Source organism: Pyrus communis, chromosome 13 (assembly GCF_963583255.1).
Source record: "Pyrus communis chromosome 13, drPyrComm1.1, whole genome shotgun sequence".
NCBI lineage: Eukaryota > Viridiplantae > Streptophyta > Magnoliopsida > Rosales > Rosaceae > Pyrus > Pyrus communis.
The window spans coordinates 17,859,948-17,880,288 of NC_084815.1; the positions used below are offsets into that span (position 1 = coordinate 17,859,948).

The 20,341-nt window shown below is 37.9% G+C and overlaps 2 protein-coding genes across 3 annotated transcripts; both read left to right on the forward strand.

Annotated features, from left to right (window-relative positions):
* Nucleotides 1-683: 683 nt before the first annotated feature.
* LOC137712985 (plant UBX domain-containing protein 10-like) lies at nt 684-4,400 on the forward strand. The gene is made up of 4 exons (XM_068452209.1): nt 684-1,853; nt 3,169-3,339; nt 3,464-3,667; nt 3,917-4,400. Exons 1-4 carry the CDS (start codon nt 1,038-1,040, stop codon nt 4,145-4,147), a joined length of 1,422 nt encoding a protein of 473 aa, XP_068308310.1. The 5' UTR covers nt 684-1,037; the 3' UTR covers nt 4,148-4,400.
* A 1,496-nt stretch (nt 4,401-5,896) lies between these two features.
* LOC137712685 (serine/threonine-protein kinase WNK8-like) lies at nt 5,897-9,035 on the forward strand. Of its 2 annotated transcripts, XM_068451816.1 has the most exons (6): nt 5,897-6,577; nt 6,738-6,775; nt 6,891-7,118; nt 7,207-7,585; nt 7,682-8,072; nt 8,155-9,035. In XM_068451816.1, the coding sequence occupies exons 1-6, from the start codon at nt 6,488-6,490 to the stop codon at nt 8,847-8,849; spliced, it is 1,821 nt and encodes a 606-aa protein (XP_068307917.1). In that variant the 5' UTR covers nt 5,897-6,487; the 3' UTR covers nt 8,850-9,035. The 2 variants fall into 2 exon arrangements, with proteins under 2 accessions (XP_068307917.1, XP_068307918.1); XM_068451817.1 differs by lacking the exon at nt 6,738-6,775.
* The last annotated feature ends 11,306 nt before the right edge of the window (nt 9,036-20,341 follow it).

Genomic DNA, 20,341 nt, shown 5'->3' on the forward strand with positions numbered 1-20,341 from the left:
CGCCCGCTGTGTTCTCCCCGTCTCATCTGGCAAGCTATGTTCTCTCCATCTCCTCTTGGTGGCTCTATTCCCCCTGTCACCTTTGTTATCTGATAACACCCACAGAGAGACGACTCGCACCACCACCACACAAATTCGGAACGATTTCATTTGGGTTTTAGAACCTTGATTGGGAATCGATAATAGGATTTGAAAATTCGAAAAGGTTTCATATGGGTTTTATGATTCAGAAAGAGTTCTTCTGGATTTAAGATTTCATCTGGGTTTTTAATTTCTTTAATTTCTGGGTTTTAAGATTCCATCTGCTTGATGGTGTTTTCAAGCCCCTTTGGGCCAACAACAGGTAAGAAAATGAGGGTGTTTGTGGGGGTGGTGCGACACAGGGATCTGGGATTCTGGGAAAGAGATAGATTTTATTTATTTTTTAATTTTTATTAGTAATCTGATTTAAACAGGGGACAAATATGAAGTGAAATATCAAAGTTACTTTGAATTCCTCTTATCCGGTTAAAATATGGTCATCGATCCGATACTGCACCAAATATCCAATTAATTTAACCAGTATTATCCGGTGGTTATTTATTCTATCCGACAGAAATAGTTAGTACAATTCGAACTGCCAAACGAAGTCTTAGGAGATCATCCATGCTGGTGCTTTCCGTCTCCAATGTGCTGGCCCAGGTCCTGGACTCGGTCTCGTAGATGATGCAACAAGCCTATTAACACTAGGAACGCCCGCTTTGTTATGTTTGCCTTCTCATCTGCTTACAAGCAAATCCCCGCCAGCATGTACAACGATAATTTAGCCAATCAGGACAATGGCAATTCAGTTATTTCCCAAATAGTCAGGGGCATTTCTGGTGTTCCACAAAACCTTATAACTGTTGACCTTCTGCTTTCGCTCCCGCGGATGCTGTCATAAACCTCCTCGGTAATTTCTCAGAGAAGAGAACCGACATCCCCAAAGCGCCGTCGTATCGGTCTCGTCTCTCTCCTCTTTCTTCTCGAACTAGAGAAACCCTAATCTGTTTACAGAGATGGTCGATGCCAACGACAAGTTAGCGTATTTCCAAGCGATCACAGGCCTTGAAGACACCGATTTGTGCGAGGAGATTCTCACCGCCCATGGCTGGGACCTCGAGCTCGCGATCTCCTCCTTCACCAACACTGCGAACCATACGCCTTCGCCGGAAGATCCATCCGATTCCGGAACCACCTCCATAGTCTCCGATTTCGGCGGTGGGGACGGCCTTCGCTCCATTCCCCAATCGTCGCACCAGTCTGGACAGTCGTCAAACGCGGTCGCAGCACCCGGTTTTTCTTGGAGGATCATCACTCTGCCTATTTCGGTTATTTCTGGTAGTCTAGGGTTGATTTCTCGGGCGGTTGGGCTCGGGTTGTGGGCCGCCGGTGGAGTGCTATCGTACTCGGTCGGAATGATTGGACTCCGGGTTGGTCGGGACGGCGAGGCCTCTGCCCAATTACTGTCGGTGCCGGCGGTGGGGAATGAAGCAGTGCAGTTTGTAGCGAGGTTTGAGCAGGATTTTGGGACGAGGAGGCCGAATTTTGTCAGCGAGGGGTTTATGGACGCCCTGCAGAGGTCGAGAAACTCGTTCAAGCTGTTGTTCGTCTACTTGCACTCGCCAGATCATCCTGATACGCCGTCGTTTTGTGAGAGGACTCTGTGCTCTGAGATGTTGGTGGCTTATGTTAATGAGAATTTCGTGTCGTGGGGAGGGAGCATTCGGGCAAGTGAAGGCTTCAAAATGAGTAACAGTCTGAAGGCCTCGAGATATCCCTTCTGTGCCGTCGTAATGGCTGCCACGAACCAGAGGATCTTACTGCTTCAGCAGGTATATGATTCTTTGCTTGCCTTATTTCCATATAAGAATAATCGGTCCATAAGAGTATATGGAATTGATAGCCCTATAGAATGAACTGATTGAGAAATATTGTAAGTTTAAATATTTATATCATTTGTTGTTGGTAATGGATTGGAAGGTCGTAGGGCGGAAGTCAGAATTATCAGTTACAGTCTTTGTTTAATATTGGGGGATGAAGATGGAGGAATGGAAGTTATGTCATGTATGACGTTGTATCTCCTAGGGAGACATACTGAAACTAGAGGTTTCTTGGCATAAAGTTCAAATCTAAGTGGTTATCACCTACCAGCACGCGCACAGTTTATCGAATGACACATTTGACTCATTGTATGCAACTCCTTTCTGTTTCTTTTCTTGTAAATGAGTTGACCAGCCAGTAGTAGTGATTCATGGGGTTTAACTAGGAAGCTCACGGAGCGGTGTGATTGGTGTTAGCATTAAAAATGATTTTATGGTGGGTGTATTGGTGTTAATGGTCACCGGAAGAAACAAGGTAGACATTTACGTACTGGTGTGGTTTAGCTTGCTGATTCTCCGTCTGTTCTGTTTTCCATCCTTAGAGTTCCTACTGCAGTGACTGAACTTAAAACTTTGGGGATTTTCCTTTGTTGCTTTTACCCCGTTAACACTGAAAGCATGTTTATTTTGGTGAGAAAGATGGCACTCCTTTTTTAGATTTGAATGTAGGAAATATTCTATTGGAGGGATAAGAATCTCAACAGGAAAGTTGAATGGATAACTATTAGAAAATTTGTGCTATTTTCTTTCTGAAAATGCTATTGAGTTGAAGCTGTTGATTGATCAATATGGTCTGTGCATGAGATTTTGTGTGTTTGACTCGCACTTGTCTTGAAAATTGTTGCTAAGTTCTAATTCAATGATGTTGGAGCTTTAGCTTTTATTTTGACTGATCATGTTCCTGAGGAAGGTGAATCATATATAGAAATTGTGTCGCAATTTATCTTGGATGGTAACAAAATATTATTGTTTCTGATTCAGATTAGGTGGATGGTAAATTTGTTATTGAGCTATTGAGTTTAATTTAAGCTGTTCTATAGCTTGGTATGAGCATTTTATTTTATGCCCTACGTTTAACATGTTTTCCTGTTTAAGTGATGCATCTTGAACTTGAAGTTGTTATTTCTAGATTATTAGATAATAGCTTGATATTGATTTTCTCTTTCTTTTCCATATTTCCCTATTTTCCGTTTCAACTGTATGGTAACTAAGTATGGATGATGTGTTGTTCATTTTACCGTAACGACTATCTTGTCATGTTTGGCAGGTTGAGGGGCCAAAGTCTCCTGAAGAAATGCTCTCAATACTAAACAGAGTGGTTGAAGAAAGTGCTTCTGTTCTTGGCACAGCAAGGCATGAGGCAGAACAAAGGAGAATCAACGTTCGTTTAAGGGAGGAGCAAGATGCTGCTTATAGAGCAGCACTTGAAGCTGATCAGGTATGTTAATAGCATAACCGAATTTCATGCTCCCTTTACCCTTTCACGTGACAGGCAAAGGCTTTAGGTTTTAGGAAGCTCTTAGGTTGTTCTATTCCCTTATTGTTATGTTCGTGTGCTTCAGGCGAGGGAAAACCAGAGGAGGGAAGAGCAAGAACGTCTAGAAAGAGAAGCTGCTGAAGCTGAACGGAAGCGCCAGGAAGAAGAAGAGGCTTGTGAAAGAGCAGCACAGGAAGCTGCAGAGAAAGAGGCTGCACTAGCTAGGATGCGGCAGGAGAAAGCCTTGTCACTTGGTGCCGAACCTGAAAAAGGACCTGATGTTACACAGGTAATCCCTCTTGCATTATTACGTAAATTTTCTCTTTTATTTTCTTGTACATTTTGAATGCATAGATGTTTCAGATAACTTCTATTATGTCCATGTGTAGAGTTCAGTATGTTTAGACATCATTCATGGAAATTGTAGTCGTATGCACCTTTTATGCTGGGTTGCAGTTCCCATTATTCCTTGTTTTGTCCGAGATAATAGTTCTTTAACCTAACGTATGCATGGTTATGTTTTTATTTGATAAACCAGGTTGTGGTTCGGTTCCCAACTGGACAACGCAAGGAAAGGAGATTCCACAGCGCTGCATTAATCCAAAGTGTCTATGATTTTGTTGATTCTTTGGGTTGTGTTGATGCCGAGAGCTACAGTTTGGTGTCAAACTTCCCTCGTGTTGTATATGGACCAGAGAAGTTGTCCTTATCCTTGAAAGAAGCAGGATTGCATCCACAGGCCAGCCTTTTTCTGGAGCTGAATTCTTGAGAATATGATGGTTTGTTATCAAAATTTAGTAGAGATGATTCCTGCAAAACTGCAACTAGGGTTTAATTTATTTTTGCATCTCTATACGCAGCAACTATGTCGATTTCATTAGAACGATATGACGAGTTAAGATAGATGATACTGACAATATGTGGATGTGTAGTTTGATTTCGTTGCAAATTCTTTCAAACGAGCGGCCCCCAAAATTGAAGCTGGAATTGAAATAATGATACTGACTATATAGACTTGAAAATCTAAATGAGCTCTTCCTTTCATTTCTCCATGTGATGTGATTGATGATTACTTTGTGGTGTTGCCTTCTCCCGTCCTTCTCATTCCTGATAGAGTTGTTGAATTTTGAATTTCAAAGATGAGCGCCTGCCAAATTGCCTCTAGCTTGCTCGGTCCAATTTGCAAGAACCAAGTCTAAACATAATATGTCAGCAGAACTTTGTTTCGTGTTGTGCCAACGGTTCATTGTTCGCAATTTAAATTCATAATCACCAGAACTTTGTTGATGTAACCGTTCATCGAGCACAACCAACACACCGGGAACCATCGTCAATCTTGCCCGGACTTGAAACGGAGATTTTAATTGACGTGATTTGAACCAGAGACCTTCGACTGACGTGATAACTGAACTCATGATCAGCTTAACTTTACCTATCTTACGTGGTTAAGGATGTGGTTTTTGTGTGTACCAAACTCCATGAAAATTAACACCCTACTTAATTACACAAATGAAATGCGTACATTGTGCTTTTGCAGCATCATCTAGACGGTCCGATGTAAATATTCCACAGATTGATACGTGGTAAAAAAAAAAAAAAAAACTAAAATTATGCTTCCAGATAACGAAAAGTTGCCATATAGTTGGAAAAGGTTTGTGGCTGTGGAGAATACGGTTGGAAATGCCATGCAAGCCAAGCCAAGCCATGTCTAACTTGTTTCTTTGTTGAAAATCCTAACCTCTTATGGTTGATTCCAACTTGTTAGTATGGCCGATGCTTCTAAAACCAAAACACCAAAGTTATTGACACCTCTTCATGTCACGCCCTTCCCCGCCATTTCCCTTTTCTTATCTTTTTTCTTCAAATTGTTCTAAATTTCAACTTATACGTTTAGTTTTAAAAACAATTATTTTAAATATGAATAAGTTACTGATGTATCTGAAATACGGTAATGTGATGTTACTATTTCACTCAACTATAATACATAAATGTCTTTGTTTTCATAAATATATACGTTCAACTATATTGCCTATCTTATAACACATGAAATAATACATTATGTATACCGTTAACATGAGTTACGTAATAAACATAGATATGAAAGAATTCTAGTTTTTTGTTTTTTTGTCAGTTTTAGAAGAATAGAGAATACATACTTTCTAGAATAAGTAAAAAAATAGAACAAATATAAGAAAAATATGAAGAAAAATAAATATATTTGACCGAAAATGTAGAATAAGTCAAAAAACAAAACAAAAGAAAATCTAGAAAAAGGAATCTAAATTAAATTATTTTACAAGTGGAGCTCCAATTTCCACTCTTCCAGCCTTACAGGACAACATGATTAATTAAATCAATGATTAATTTACTAATATTTTCTCTGATCAGTATATTAACTTTTACTAATACGATCCAAGCTGAGTTGTCTTCCCCTAATCAACCTCCCAATTCCTTAATTAAAATAAAAAATTAAATTAGTTTCCAAGTAGAAGTCCAAAAGGACAGCGTGTACCATCAAATCAGAGAGAAAAAAGAACTCCGCCAGAACTCATCTTCCAATCCAAAAATCAAAATCCCTAGAAATCCCAATCCAACCCCAAAACAATGTCCCCCCAACCCTACATTTACCCCTCTCCTCCCAATCGCAATCCCTAGGGTTCCATCTCCAATCGCTCTCGCTCTCTCCGCAGCTCGATTTCTGCACTCAAGGGTTTTCTTAGGGTTCTCAGAGTCCCCCAATTTCGCCTCCCCAGCCCGAAATTTTTTAGGCCAGAGTGAAATCCCTGACTTTGGCGATCCGAAAGATGCAGATAGCGCCATGGCTGAGTCTCGGATAGGTTTGACAATGTGGAGCTCCGTCGCGAACCGGAATTCAGGTACGGAATTCGGGGACATGTGGTTTATCGGCTGCCGTTTTCGTCTTCGATCGGCGTTCGACCCGTACTCCGTCGCTTGCGAGGCGTTTTCTGAACACTGTGGTAATCTGATTCCGGTTGGGGGTGTTGTAAGCAAGAAGATTTGATAGGGTTTGCGAAGAATTGTTTTCCGTCTTGCTAAAAAAAAAAAAAGTTTGCTTCTTTGGGGAGATTTTTGTTGTGTTTTTAGGGTTATGGATTCCTGTAGTGGTTTTGTTGGTGGAAATTCTGCTTGCGACGATGGTGGCGTTGTGGAGAAAGATCCGACTGGGCAATACTTGCGGGTACGATTTCGAATCCTGTTTGCTCTTTAATTTTGGTATATGAATTGTGTTTTAATGTTAATTTTATCGGTGTTTATCAAATGTGTTTTCGTCATGTTTGCGTTCTTGTTGTTGGATTTGGTGATAGAATTCTTACGTAGATTTGTGTTTGTTCATCCAGTATGACGAATTTTTGGGGAGGGGAGCATTCAAGACTGCGTATGCTTCTCTAACCTACCTTGAATTCGTTTCTTTGTAGTGGGTTTCGAGGGTTCTAACAATTTGTCGTTGTAAATTTATTTTTTTACTTATTTGGATGTTGTATAAAATGTAGATACAAGGCATTCGATGAGGAGGAAGGAATAGAAGTAGCCTGGTGCCAAGTGAATATCGAGGAGGTGTTGCAGTCTCCGGAACAGTTGGAGAGATTGTATTCTGAGGTTCATCTGCTGAAGTCATTAAAGCATCAAAACATTGTCAAGTTCCATAACTCTTGGGTGGATGATAAGAACAAGACCATCAACATAATAACAGAGTTGTTCACCTCTGGGAGTTTGAGGCAGTGAGTTTCACCGACTGTTTTTTCATGTTTCATGTTTTTAGTTGGCTTACATTTATCAAATACTAACCGTTTCTGTTCTGAGATCTAGGTACCGAAAGAAGCATAAGAATGTTGATATGAAGGCCATGAAGAACTGGGCAAGGCAGATTCTTCGAGGCTTGCATTATCTGCATTCTCACAATCCTCCAATTATTCATAGAGATTTGAAATGCGACAACATATTTGTCAATGGAAATACCGGCGAAATTAAAATCGGAGATCTCGGATTGGCTATTGTCATGCAGCAGCCTACTGCTCATAGTGTTATTGGCACCCCTGAATTCATGGCTCCAGAGCTTTATGACGAGGAATACAATGAATTAGTCGACATCTATTCTTTTGGCTTGTGCATGTTAGAAATGGTGACTTGTGAATACCCTTATAGTGAATGTAAAAATCCTGCACAAATTTATAAGAAGGTTACCTCTGTAAGTTTCTGATCGACTGCTTTATGAATTTCCGTCCAGTTTTTGTTTATCTACTAAATGGTTGCCTAATATTTATCCTGACTTCCTTTGTTGTAGGGTGTAAAGCCTGCTTCACTCAGTAAAGTGGACAATCCTCAAATCAAGGAGTTCATAGAGAAGTGTCTAGTTCCAGCATCTATGAGATTGAGTGCAGTTGAACTCTTGAAAGATCCATTCCTTGCAACTGACAATTTGAAGGAGCCCAATTGTGTTACTTCACAATTAGAAAAGTTGGTGAACTTGCCACAGCCTGAAGCATGTCCTATGGACGTAGATACTAACTACCAGAAGTCCTCCTTTGGATTTTGTAGGAGAAGTACCAATGAAATATCGAACCCTTCAGTTCTGGAGTTACAGAGTTCCACCGAGAATAATGAGTTCAGGTTAAGAGCGGAGAAAAATTCTGATAGCACCGTCTCTTTAACTTTGCGCATTGCTGATACATGTGGTAAATACATTTTCCTGCAAAAAGGTTTTCTTTTTCCTCCTTATTTTCCTGAACTGCACCTGAATATTATTTTCTTAAACAGGTCGTGTGAGGAATATCCATTTTGAGTTCTATCTTGATTCCGATACTGCAATTTCAATCGCTGGGGAGATGGTTGAGCAACTTGATCTTCCACATGAAGATGTCTCTGTCATAGCTGAGTTAATTGATAACTTGATCATGAAGCTTGTACCTGGCTGGAAACCTTCATCAGAAGGTTCATCATGTGGAACAAATAGTTCATGTGTTGATCATGCTGCACTGCAAAATGTTCTCTCACATGTTGCACATGCGGAGGACCAAGATAACCAATCATCAATGATTTCAGATACTTCGGTTACCTCAGCTGAGTATGGTGTTTCTACTGCCTCAGGGGCCAGTAATGTCAAAGTTATGGAGTTGGCTAAATACAGTTCAGATGAGTGCTGTAAAGCTTCAGATGGTTACGGTTCCAGTCCAGATTGTTTGGTTAAGGGTGCGGTCAAGGAGAAGAGTTATGAAGCTGATTCTGGTGATTCATTTGTGATGAACGAGGCGTGCACCGACATGTCAAGCATTTGTTCCTTATCTGAGCTGTCTCTAGCCAACAAAGACGGGTACAGTGAGCTAAAGGGGGAGCTTGATGCTATTGACATGCACTATCGTCGATGCCTTGTCAAACTCTTGAGGTTGAGGGAAGAAGAAATTCAGAGTGCAAAGAAGAGGTGGATAGAGAAAAAGAAAATTGCTGTTAATTGATGTCCTTAAATAGTATTCTCATTTGTCTTTTTCTACGTGTAACATTCGTTTTATACTAGTAATTTTTTTTTCGGTTAAGAAACTCGGCGAAGCGAATAATTCCCGAGTTTTTACGTGTGGATTTTGGTACATACATTTGGTTTTATTGTTACTAATGAATATTTTTTAATTTGTTTGTTCCATTGATGTTGTTAGAGATGTTGAGAATTTACAATTCTTGTGTACCCAAACATATAAACAACAAAGCCTAATCCCATCAAGTGGGGTTGTCTTATGAATCATAAAACGTCTTGATATTGCGTCAAGTTTTCTATTAGCTCCGATGACTCTTGTTTTTTTCTTGAAGTCTAATTAGATCTCAGTTGACTGACTGTTTAGATAGTTTTCCCGCCTCTGGTTCATTCTGCCTCATGTTGATCTTTCAGGTCCTTGCAATATCGTTTTTATCTTATATTTGTGGATTATTATCTGCATTGGTTTAGCACTATTTGTCTTTCAAGTTTTAAAAGTTATTGTGAATCCTTAATTTTAGGTTGCGAATTTCGATAAGGTTTAGCCCTCTTATTATTTGTTTTTTTTCTTTCCTTTCTTTAAACATCTTATTATTTGTTGATAATGTATGATTTTTTTTATTTACGTAGAAAATACAATAAACGCATTTGAAGACCTTTGCTTGAGATTCATGGCGGCAAACCAACCGCAGGCTCAACATCGTACCTCCGGTACGTCGATCCCCAGAAATCCTATATAATAGATAATCCACCTTTTTATTTTCTTTGATTAATTCTGCCTCTTGGATTTTGAACATTTTATTATTTTTATAATTTTTAAAATCTGGAATTTTTTTGTTGAGCATTTCTTCAAATGAGTTTGTTTTCTTTGCTTTGATTTGTATGTAAAACCAAAGAATTGGTGAAATTTTTTGTATACTATCACAAGATTTGTGCTTACACTTGCTTTCTTTTCTGTTTTTTTTTTTTTTTTTTTTTTGGGGTTTGGAAAAAGAGTAAATTTAGATGCTTGGTTACATTTTAGTTTTATTTTAGTAGATGAATGGTTGGGAAGAGTAAACTGCGATTTGACCACCTAAACTATTACTCTAATTGAAATTGACCTTATGAATTATTTTTTTAGTAAATTCATCCCCTGAACTGTTTAAAATAAGCCAATTAATTAACCCATTGTGTCGTTAGATTTCGTTCACTATTATGTCATATTCAATGGCAAATTAATTTTTTTTATCATCAATTCTTACGTGTCAGTTATAATCATCAATAAAATAATTACACGTGAACTCAAAATAATTCAAGAACTTAAAACATAATAAGAAATATAAAGAAACCAAACGTTTGCATAACATGCCATTTCACATTGTCATCACACATTATTATGTGTCCACATGTCATAATTTATTTTTGGTTATAAGTGACATGTAAGAATTGATGATAAAAAGACTAATTTGCCCTTGAATTTGACAGAATAGTGGACATAATCCAACGACAAGGGGTTAATTGGCTTATTTCAAATAGTTCAGAGGGTTAATTTACCAAAAAAACAGTTTAGGAGATCATTTCAACTGCACTAATAGTTCAAGACGTTAATTCTGACAACCCATCCTTAAAATTTAGTTTTTATTTATTTTAATCGAGGGAATTGACAAAAATGTCCTAGAGGCAAGGATTTTGACTTCTGTTGACCATCGTCTAGAGGAACGTATGACTTATTCTTTTGGCGTATTTGTGTAATACTTGTCGGTATGAACACATAGGAGAAAGCAGTTCACAAGTCCGGATTCTAACGGTAAGTTACAGACATTTGAAGTTGTTTCACTAAATTATAGATTTAAAGGAAAATAAACTCCCACCATGTGGGAATTGTAACCAATTAGAAATTAGGGAGGAAGGAGTGGATCAATCAGACAAAAGGGCAAGGGACCAATTAGATGAATAGGAGGGCAGCCAATCAAGAGAGAGGATCCCTCTTCCCCGTGCACTCCATGAACCTAGGTATGATCCGGCCAAAATTCCGGCCAATTTCTACCATTAAGTTGAATTTCGCACATCCATCACCTGCAATCTACTCCACCACCTTCCCTCCACCATCCCCATCCAAATTTAAGGGTTTTTAGGTCCTAACCCGAGAGGAATTTCATCGGAGCACTGGAGGTGCTCGATGGTAATTCCTCCATTCCGACGAGTTCCATCATCTAAAACTACCCTTAATCAACTTCCCTTGGACCTAGGAACAAGACCTAACCAGTGGTAGAGACGTTGCAACACCGAGGAAGGATAATCGAAGTTCATCCATTTTAGGGTTCCGGCGGGTTTAAGTGAAATTGGAGCCTTTCCTGGCCAAATTGGACTTGGTCACAGGTATAAAATTTGCTCTACCCTTTGAGATCTTCATTTCTGTAAAATTTGAGAATCTTTAGAGATAGTTGAATTTTCCGGTGAATCGGGGCGGCCGACCGCCATGTGCGGCGGCGTGTGAGCCGAGTCACCTCCTGACCTTTCTAAGCTAAGTTTGACACCCCAATTCCATAGGTGAAGTCCAATTGATGAAATCTCATCGTTTGAGCATAGTTTTGATAAAAGATCGCTACTTGAACATTATGTGAATTGACGATCCGACCGTTGGATCGTCACCAAAATTTAATACATTATAGTATGTAATATTTGATGATATTAGAAACTTACAGATTGGGAATCTGACGTACGGATCTTTACGTAAAATAAAATGTTGACCGTCACTTGAATTGGCAATTGGCGAAGATCCAGCCGTTCGATCGTAATGAAACTTTAGTATGATGTTTTAGAAGTAAAATGTGGATCTTTGGAGGTTACAGATTGGAAATCCATGGTGTGGATCTTTCGGATTGAGTTACATAGGGTTGTGGACCCTACTGTTGATCTTTGATCGACGGTTGACTTTTGGTCAATGAGTCTCAAATCCTTTTAGAACGTCATTGGGATGTGTTTTATTTAAGGTATGTGTCCTATTGATAAGAGTTTTGAGACGTGACTGAATAATTGTTCTAGGTGAGGATCGTTCGTGACGTCTCGATATTCGTGCTAGGGAGTCGTATAGTGGACCTCAAGTGAGTGGGTCTTTTCCTTTTATCATATGCATATCATTGATAGTTCCACAAAATGCTTTTAAATTGATTTATGCATTTTATGCCATGTCATATATATATTTGTATATTCTAAAATACTATGATATGGTTGAGTTTTAGATTGCATTATGGTATAACCATATGCATATTACCTACATATAATTGTTGTGAATGCTTTGAAGTGCTAAGGTGAATGCGGGACGTACAGGTAAGTTCAGGTGAGTTTATAGTATTATTTGAAATGATTGAGTTAGGGCATGACTATATTAGTGTTTTGGGCAACTCTGACATTGTCATACATGTTGCAAGGATAGGGAACTCCGACATTGTCATACAAGTTGCAATGATAGGCAACTCCGACATTGTCGTACATGTTGCAATAATAGGCAGCTCCCACATTGTCGTACATGTTGCAATGATAGGCAACTCCAACACAGTCGTACAAGTTGCAATAATAGTTAGCTCCGACACTGTCGTACATGTTGCAATGATAGGCAACTCCGACCCTGTCGTACATGTTGCAATGATAGGCAACTCCGACTTTCCGACCCTGTTGTACATGTTGCAATGATAGGCAACTCCGACACTGTTGTACATGTTACCTATGAGTCGTACATGTTGCATTAGGCAACTTCGACTCATGTGTTATCATGGATTGATTTCTGAGTCGTACAGGTTGCACTAAGCAACTCCAACTCATGTGTTATCATGGATTGATTTATCAGTCATACATGTTGCATTAGGCAACTCCGACTCGTGGGTTACCATAGATTGATGAGCACTTGATTTATATTGTTGTTGCTGATATGTAGTGATTTGGAATATTCTTGGATTTACATTTGATTTCATACTTATATGTAGTATGATTTTTTGGAACCTATACAGGTATTACAGCGAGGGGTTATATCGTTTAAAAGGAGTAAGTTATAGTTTATCAGAAAGCTTCAAAAAACAACTCGAAAATCTTCGGTCTTGTTTGGTATCCTATTTGAAATTTTTTATAATTTCTCAAAACATTTCTTAAGATTTTTTCTTGAAAAGAATTTTCTTTAAGACTCAAAAACTTGTTTGATATCCAATTTAAAAATTTTAAAGTTTATAACTTAAATTGGACAAAAAGATCCAAAAAGAGGGGTTCGAGAGAGAAAGAGGAGAGATGAGGAAAGAAAGTAAGAGATGATTGGAGGAAAGAGAAAAAAGTGAGAGGATTGAAGGAGATAGAGAGGAAAAGGAGTGAGAGAAAGAACCGAGAGAATGAAAAGAGCGGATTGGAGGAGGGATGAAAATGGTAAAAAAAAGGAAAAAGAGAAGGGGGAGAGACAAAGAAGAAGAGAGAGATGGATTTGGAATGAGGGGGGCGGAGGGAGAGAAAAGAAATGAGTGAATTTAAGTTTAAAAACTCTAAAAACTTACTTTTTGTGTTTTTAGAAAATATATTATATTTTTTAGTTAGTCTTGAATTTAGTTTTTGAAAATAATCATACCAAACAAGTTTTTAAGACCTAAAACTTCAAAATTATTTTTTAGTTTAAAAACTTGAATTCAAGCAAAGTATCAAATATGCTATTCGTTTTCTCTCAATTCTTCACCTGACGCTTTTCGGAAAACTTCCCAAATGATAAGTCTACAAGTCATTTTCTTACAGCTCAGTTACTATAGAAAAAGAGGGCAAAGAAGGAAAAAAGAAGAAGAGAACTCTTTCTACAAACAGAGAACCCGAGAATCTTACCTAATTCAAAAAATCATATAAATTCAACAAGTACACATAACTATTTCATAAGATATATATATATATATAGACACACACATGCCGAGTACTTCTAAAATCTTTATATCAAAACCACAGATGCAAATGATTGTGTATTAGCATTGGAGTGGATTTTGATTTTGTTTTTGGTCTAATTCCATACCAAATTCCAAAAATCAAATAAACTGGAGAAATTCAAAAACGCAAATTAAAAACAGAAACGAAACCACAGAATGCAAATTTTTTAAAACGAAAACCGGATAGAGAGAGAAAAGGAAAGAGAGAGATTAAACGGCCAAGGATTGCCGTTAGGGGCAAAATTAGAAACTAAATAGGTTACTTTGTTTGTGCCAATTTTATTAGGCTGATTTGATTTGGATTTTGTCATAACTATTAAATAAAGTTGTTAAGATATTTTTTGGTTATTTTAATTATTTTTCCTAGAATAAAAAGGTAATATTTAGTACCTCAAACATAAAAGGTGAATTTTTGCGTGCAGGATGTTGTTGTGTTAGGAAAGGAGAATCCAAATCTGATTCTCCTTTCCTTTATGAATTGTTTTGGAGATTATATTTCCTGATTTTGTATTTATTATTCTTGTATCAATAGGGAATGTTACTTGTACTCCAAGTTTATGACTTGTATATATATTGTACTCTACACATCAATAAAATCATTCACTTGAAACTTTCTAAGTGAGAAGAACAGTCGTGAAGGAACAATGGGAAGGATTGTTATGCAGTACAAACCCCTCGTTGAAGATCTCAAGTTCACACTCGATTGTTTACGGCCGCGGGACATCCGAGAGATAGGAGAACTCAACGTGGAATTGGGTCTCCCAAAAGATGAAATAGAACGTCTCCAACAACAAATAAAGGAGGGTTCAAAGCTGGTTGACAAGTTATCCAAGCTTAGCATGAGGAACTACAACATCTTGTGCAGTTTCTGCAAATGCTCGAAGCCTAGCTACACCGATCGACTTATTGAATTGAATAGCTCTCTTAGGGAGCTGTTTGAATTACTCAAGTTGCAGGAAGCCCGAGAGATGAAGGCGATCTTGCTTTTGAATAGGAAGATACATAAAAGACAACTGAAATTGGCAACAAGGCAGTCGAAATTACTGAAAAGAGAAAGGGAGATACTGAGAGCGCTGCTGGAAGCAAAGGGTGTGCAAGAGCTTTCAGGAAGCAATACACAAACAGTGGTACAGGAGCAAATTGGAGGCAGTGGTTTGAAGCTTTTCAATAGGAAGACACATAAAAGACAACTGAAATTGGCAACAAGGCAGTCGAAATTACTGCAAAGAGACAGGGACATACTGAGAGCGCTGCAGGAAGCAAAGGGTGTGCAAGAGCTTTCCGGAAGCAATACACAAACAGTGGTACAGGAGCAAATTGGAGGCAGTGGTTTGAAGCAAGCGGGGCCAATAAACGGAGGAGGGGCTGCTCTAGAAGCAGTGTTTGAGGTATTATTTAGTGCCGTTATACAAACTAAGGAAAATACGAGGGTGTTTAAACGCATCCTGGGACATCTCGAATCCACGCTGTACAACATAAAACCATCGATAGAAGAGATAGCAGAATATAACCAGGTATTGCATCTTACAGAGGAAGAAATAGAAACTTTTAGAGTAGAGATGGAGAAGGGTGTAGAGCTCGTTCACAAGTGCTCCAAGATTAGTCTTTGGGCAAGCAACAAAAAGTATGAATATACCAACAAACTCTTTGGATTGAATGATCCTCTTCAAAGATTGCTAAACAGAGTGAAAGTGCAACTAGCAAGGGATGCGAGAGAATGTTTGGTTTCGGTAACAAATATGGAGACGGTACATAGGCTATTGTTTGGTTTTTCTTATAAATTTAGGATTAGTTTATTATAAATAACAAGTCAGTTAAGATGTAGTTTTTTCGAATTATATAGTCTCTTGGCAATTCAATATTTCTTTTTTTTAATAAAGTTTTATATTCAGTTAGTTTCTTTCATACTTATGAGAGTATGATTTAATTTGTTTGCTAGGTTTTGTGGTTTCCTAGTAAAAACAGCTTTTCGTTTTGTGTAAAAATAAAAAACAAAAATTTCTGAATTGAATTTAAAGTCCGCTGCAGCCAGACCCGTCGAGTACACGCACCAGATCCTGCCCACAACCCTGCCTGAACCGCCCGCGCCGTCACGCCGCCTGCAACCCAACCCAAATCCACGCCCATTATTTCGTTCAAGTACAGAGGAAAAAGGAAATAGGAAAAAAAGAAAGAAAAAGAAACGGAAAAAAGTAAGGAAAGAGAAGGAAAAAAAATTGTTCGGAGGTTTTGAGGCCCACACCGGCAAGGAAAAAAATGGCTTGTTTCCATTTTCTGTTTGAAGTCTTTGATGCCCACACAAGTCGATGGCCTGTTTGGGATTGTTTGCAACAATCAGTGTTTGGACTAGTGACCACTCAAGTGATAATGTTTGTTTTTGTCCATTCGTTGCTACAATTTATTTATGAAAATCTCATTTGTTTAGTAGCGGGGAGCCCTCATATGCTTTCTTTTCATACTCTCAACATCAGCATGTTTAAATAAGAATCAGTTTGCCAGCCAGTCAAGTCAAGTCTAGTTTGCCCATTCACCTGCCTGTCCGCATAGTGGAGTCTATCTGCCTACATGTCCGCTTAGCGGAGCTTGCATCCACATCTACTTGATTGCAAACTCATGTTTTTACCGCCATGAGTTTGACGGAAGTGTTGAAAAATAATAGTACATAGTTTACTGTTTGGGTTTTCTTATAAATAGGCATCGTTGGCAATTCAATATTTCTTTACTTAATAGAAGTTTTATGTTCAGTGCACACTCTAATATTCAACTAGAGAGTGGTATGATACAATATGATCAAACCGAAAGTCGGCGTCCAGTACCTGAACTTCCATAGGCTACAGTTCGTTTGGATGTGTTAAGCGTGCAGGGAGCAGGGAAGATGACGAAATCAAGGAAATTAGAGGAGGAGGCCAAGAAAGTTGAGGGAGTGGTGTTGTACAAAATCAGATTGAAATTCAAGCTTCAAACATGGTTTCAATGGTATGTCTAAATTCTCTTCATTCTTTATTCTTAAGTTAACTGTGCATTTGTAAGCCTCGTTTTGGACACTATTTTGATGCCATTGTTCATGAACAGGAAGAGTCTGAAATCGAATTTGAGCCACAAGGCGTCTCCTCGGAATTTGGTACATGACACGCGAATACGCAGGGTAGCGGACCTGATACTTCACCAAAGTTTTCTCATTGTTCAGTTGGATAACCAAAAAGGGAGGAAAAAGTTGAAGAGATTACGGACAGAAACATGCGAAAGGTAGTGAAAATTCATGTAGCTACTGCAAGTGCACATATTCGTTTTTTGAAGTTGATACTAGAGGAACCAAAACTTTTCCGGAAATTTTATACACCAAATGATATGGCAAGTGACGTGAAAGTAATTGTTCGTTGACAAGGTCATGTACCTAAATAAGATACTCTTCTATTGACATGGCATCATAAATTTCTGATTAAGTTGTATCAGATATAAATTACGGCACATATGTATGCCGTAATTGTTTTCGTAATATTACGACACTCCTTTAACGCCGTATCTAATACCAATTAAGGCATGCAAGGCACGCCTTGAAATGCATTTACGGCGTGATTTGCTTAAATTATTCACGATTAGTAGAGTACGTCGTATTTGACAAAACATCTTTTACGACGGGGGCTTTTACTGCTTGGGGGCTCACACCGTGAATAACCATTTACGGCACTCTTTGTGCGCCGCAAAAGACCAATTCTATTATAGCGTTTCTTCCAAGAAACAGGAAAATAGGCCTGAGAATTTATACTCTGTCCAAATAAAATTGCGCGTCCAGTTGCTAACTTGTACTAAAACAATCTTAGGCCAAGCATAAATAGAAAAATTGGGAGATAACATGCTAACAATAGTCGAAATAATACATAGAAAGAGAATGACCACGCCACTCAGATATACAATTATGAATCTTGTCTGCCAAAATTTGGAAATAAGCGGAACGGAATGGCAAGAAACGGAATTGCATTTTTTTTCCAGGCATTCAAGCCATTTACTAACATTTCCGGAATAAAAAACAAGGTGGGGTCCACTTAAAATCAGGAATTGGATCCCCTAGATGGAGGTGGTATTTGGGTTCCGGTGAGAAGGCTCTTCCAGGAATCCAACTTTTATACCCAAACTACCCTCGTATCTTCTACCTCCCCCTTCGTACATGTGACTCTCCTTGCCCGGTCTGCCGACTCCCTTGCACATTCACCAGCTTAATCACGATATTGGATGATTTTATGCCAATATGGGCTTCGAAGACTGAGTTGGTGGAATGGGTTGTCGTTAGCGAACAACGGATTTGAAACTCGTTCGGTGCCGCATATGTCAATTGAACGACACTCTTAACACCTGGAATTGAAGTTGCAGTGGTGGTGGATCCACTGCTATGGTGGTTGTGGGGAATATTCCAGTGGCTGTGTGGTTGAAGAGAGATGGAGGGAGATGGAAAAATAAGAAGGGGAAGCTGAAGATAGTTGGGGTACGAGGGTGGTGCGTACTTTACGAAAAAGAAGAAAAATGAAGAGTTACTTGGGGATTAGGAACGGAGCAAGGAGATTTGATGGGTGGAATTTAATTTAATTAATTAGTATGAAAATAATTTATTTATGTAAGGACAATTTAGTAATCATCTTAGTTTTAATTCCGATTGAAGTAGATTAGTAAACAACTTATATGGATTCAACATCATTCATAATCCGATTTCAGACAGTTTTAGTAAACAATTTCAAAAGGAATCTGATTCCAATTCCACCTCATTTCAATTCATTCTCAATCAAATTCCTCTTCAATTCAATTTCTCTCAATATGATTACGGATTAGTAAACGGACTCTTAGGTCGTCCAACAAAAACTGGAACCCCAAGATAAATAAAGGGAAGCCTTCCATTAGGAATTCTCAACCAATTAGAGACCGACGATGAACATCTGACTTACCTAGATGAACATGAGACTTTGCTTTATTCAGCAATATCCAGAATTCAAGCCATACTCATTAAAGAAAAGTTGCATGTTAGTACCAAACTAGCCTTGTTCACTTTACAGAAAATCATGATATCATTCTCAAAAAAAAAAAAAAAATATGAGTGGAGATGCTCGAGAGGAAGAAATAGCTTTGACCCTTCCAGTTTCAAATAAATGCACTAGACCTTGGTTGAATCTAAGCTTGAATTCAACCAAAATAGTTATTTTCAAAAGTTTAACTAAACAAGTTTTTGAATTTTTGAGAATTAAAAAAGTATTATTCTTTAGAGATGTCCTTAAAAAAGGGATCTAAGAACAATCAAATCAATTTTTTTAATAGGATACCAAACGAGCCCTTAGCATTTTGATGATATAAAATGTCAAACATTTGATTTTATGTACAATTGAAAAAATACAAATAAGATTATCATATAATAGCGTTGCTATTTTAAGTCAAATATGTAAACAATACAAATAAAGTGAGATAAAACATGTGTAGTCATTGATTTCACATGTAAAATAACTTACTCTAATACATTAAAAAAGTTGATAACATGAAGAGTTGTTTAACTAGTTATAAACTCATCCAAAATCTCGTTTTCAAGGAAAAAGAGACTAGGAAGAGATTATGATATACAAGAAAGGTAAGGTATTTTATTCGGGCTGGTACCAGCGCGCAGTGACTTTACGTGGACGAATGTGTATCGTGAATTCCATACGCAAGTCTACAGAGATTCAAGAATAATATTTGAATTTTGACCAGAAAGTGTAATTTAGACACTCAACGGAAAAATCAGTTGGCCTTGGGTTGGATTGGAAGGGTAGGTGCCACACTGCATCCTACTGTTTTGGTAGGCTGTAATGGACCCCTCAAAACTCTTCTCGTTTGCCATCTTTTGTCCTGCTGTACATGATCACCACCGCAATATGGGCCAATAGCTTTCACAATTAGTTCTTACCAATGTTTCATTTAGGATGACCCACTTTTGTGAATAATATTGAATAACACTTCCATATCATTTCCACCAATGTTTCATTTGGGATGATCCACTTTTGTGAATAATATTGAATAACACTTCCATATCATTCCCAGCAAGGAAAAAAGTCTTTTATTTATTCCTTTCAAACGTGATATATAAATTTGAATAAATTATTTAGAAATAAATTTTAGATGTTGGAAAAAATAAATTGTTCCGATTATAACGTTTATTGTACAATGAATTTTATTTAAAAATAAATTTTAATGTTGAAAAAAATAAGTTGTTCCGATTATAGCATTTATCATCTAGTGAATTTTTTACATGGTTCGGTACAGTTTCACAAAGTATTAAACAAAGAATTTAGTAAAGATTGACTGATCTGATATTGAATTCGAACAATTTGTAAATTATAGAATTCAAATTTGGTTGAATTTACTGATATGTATGTTCCAACGCTGATCATGAACCCTAAAACAAAAACATATATAGAGACATAAAAAAGCTAAAAAACCGCACCACGTGGGGGAGCAGCTGCAACAACTCACATATTGACCTACTAGTTAATTTAGCCAATTTAGCTAATTACCTCCTATCCTCTCTTAATATTCTCAG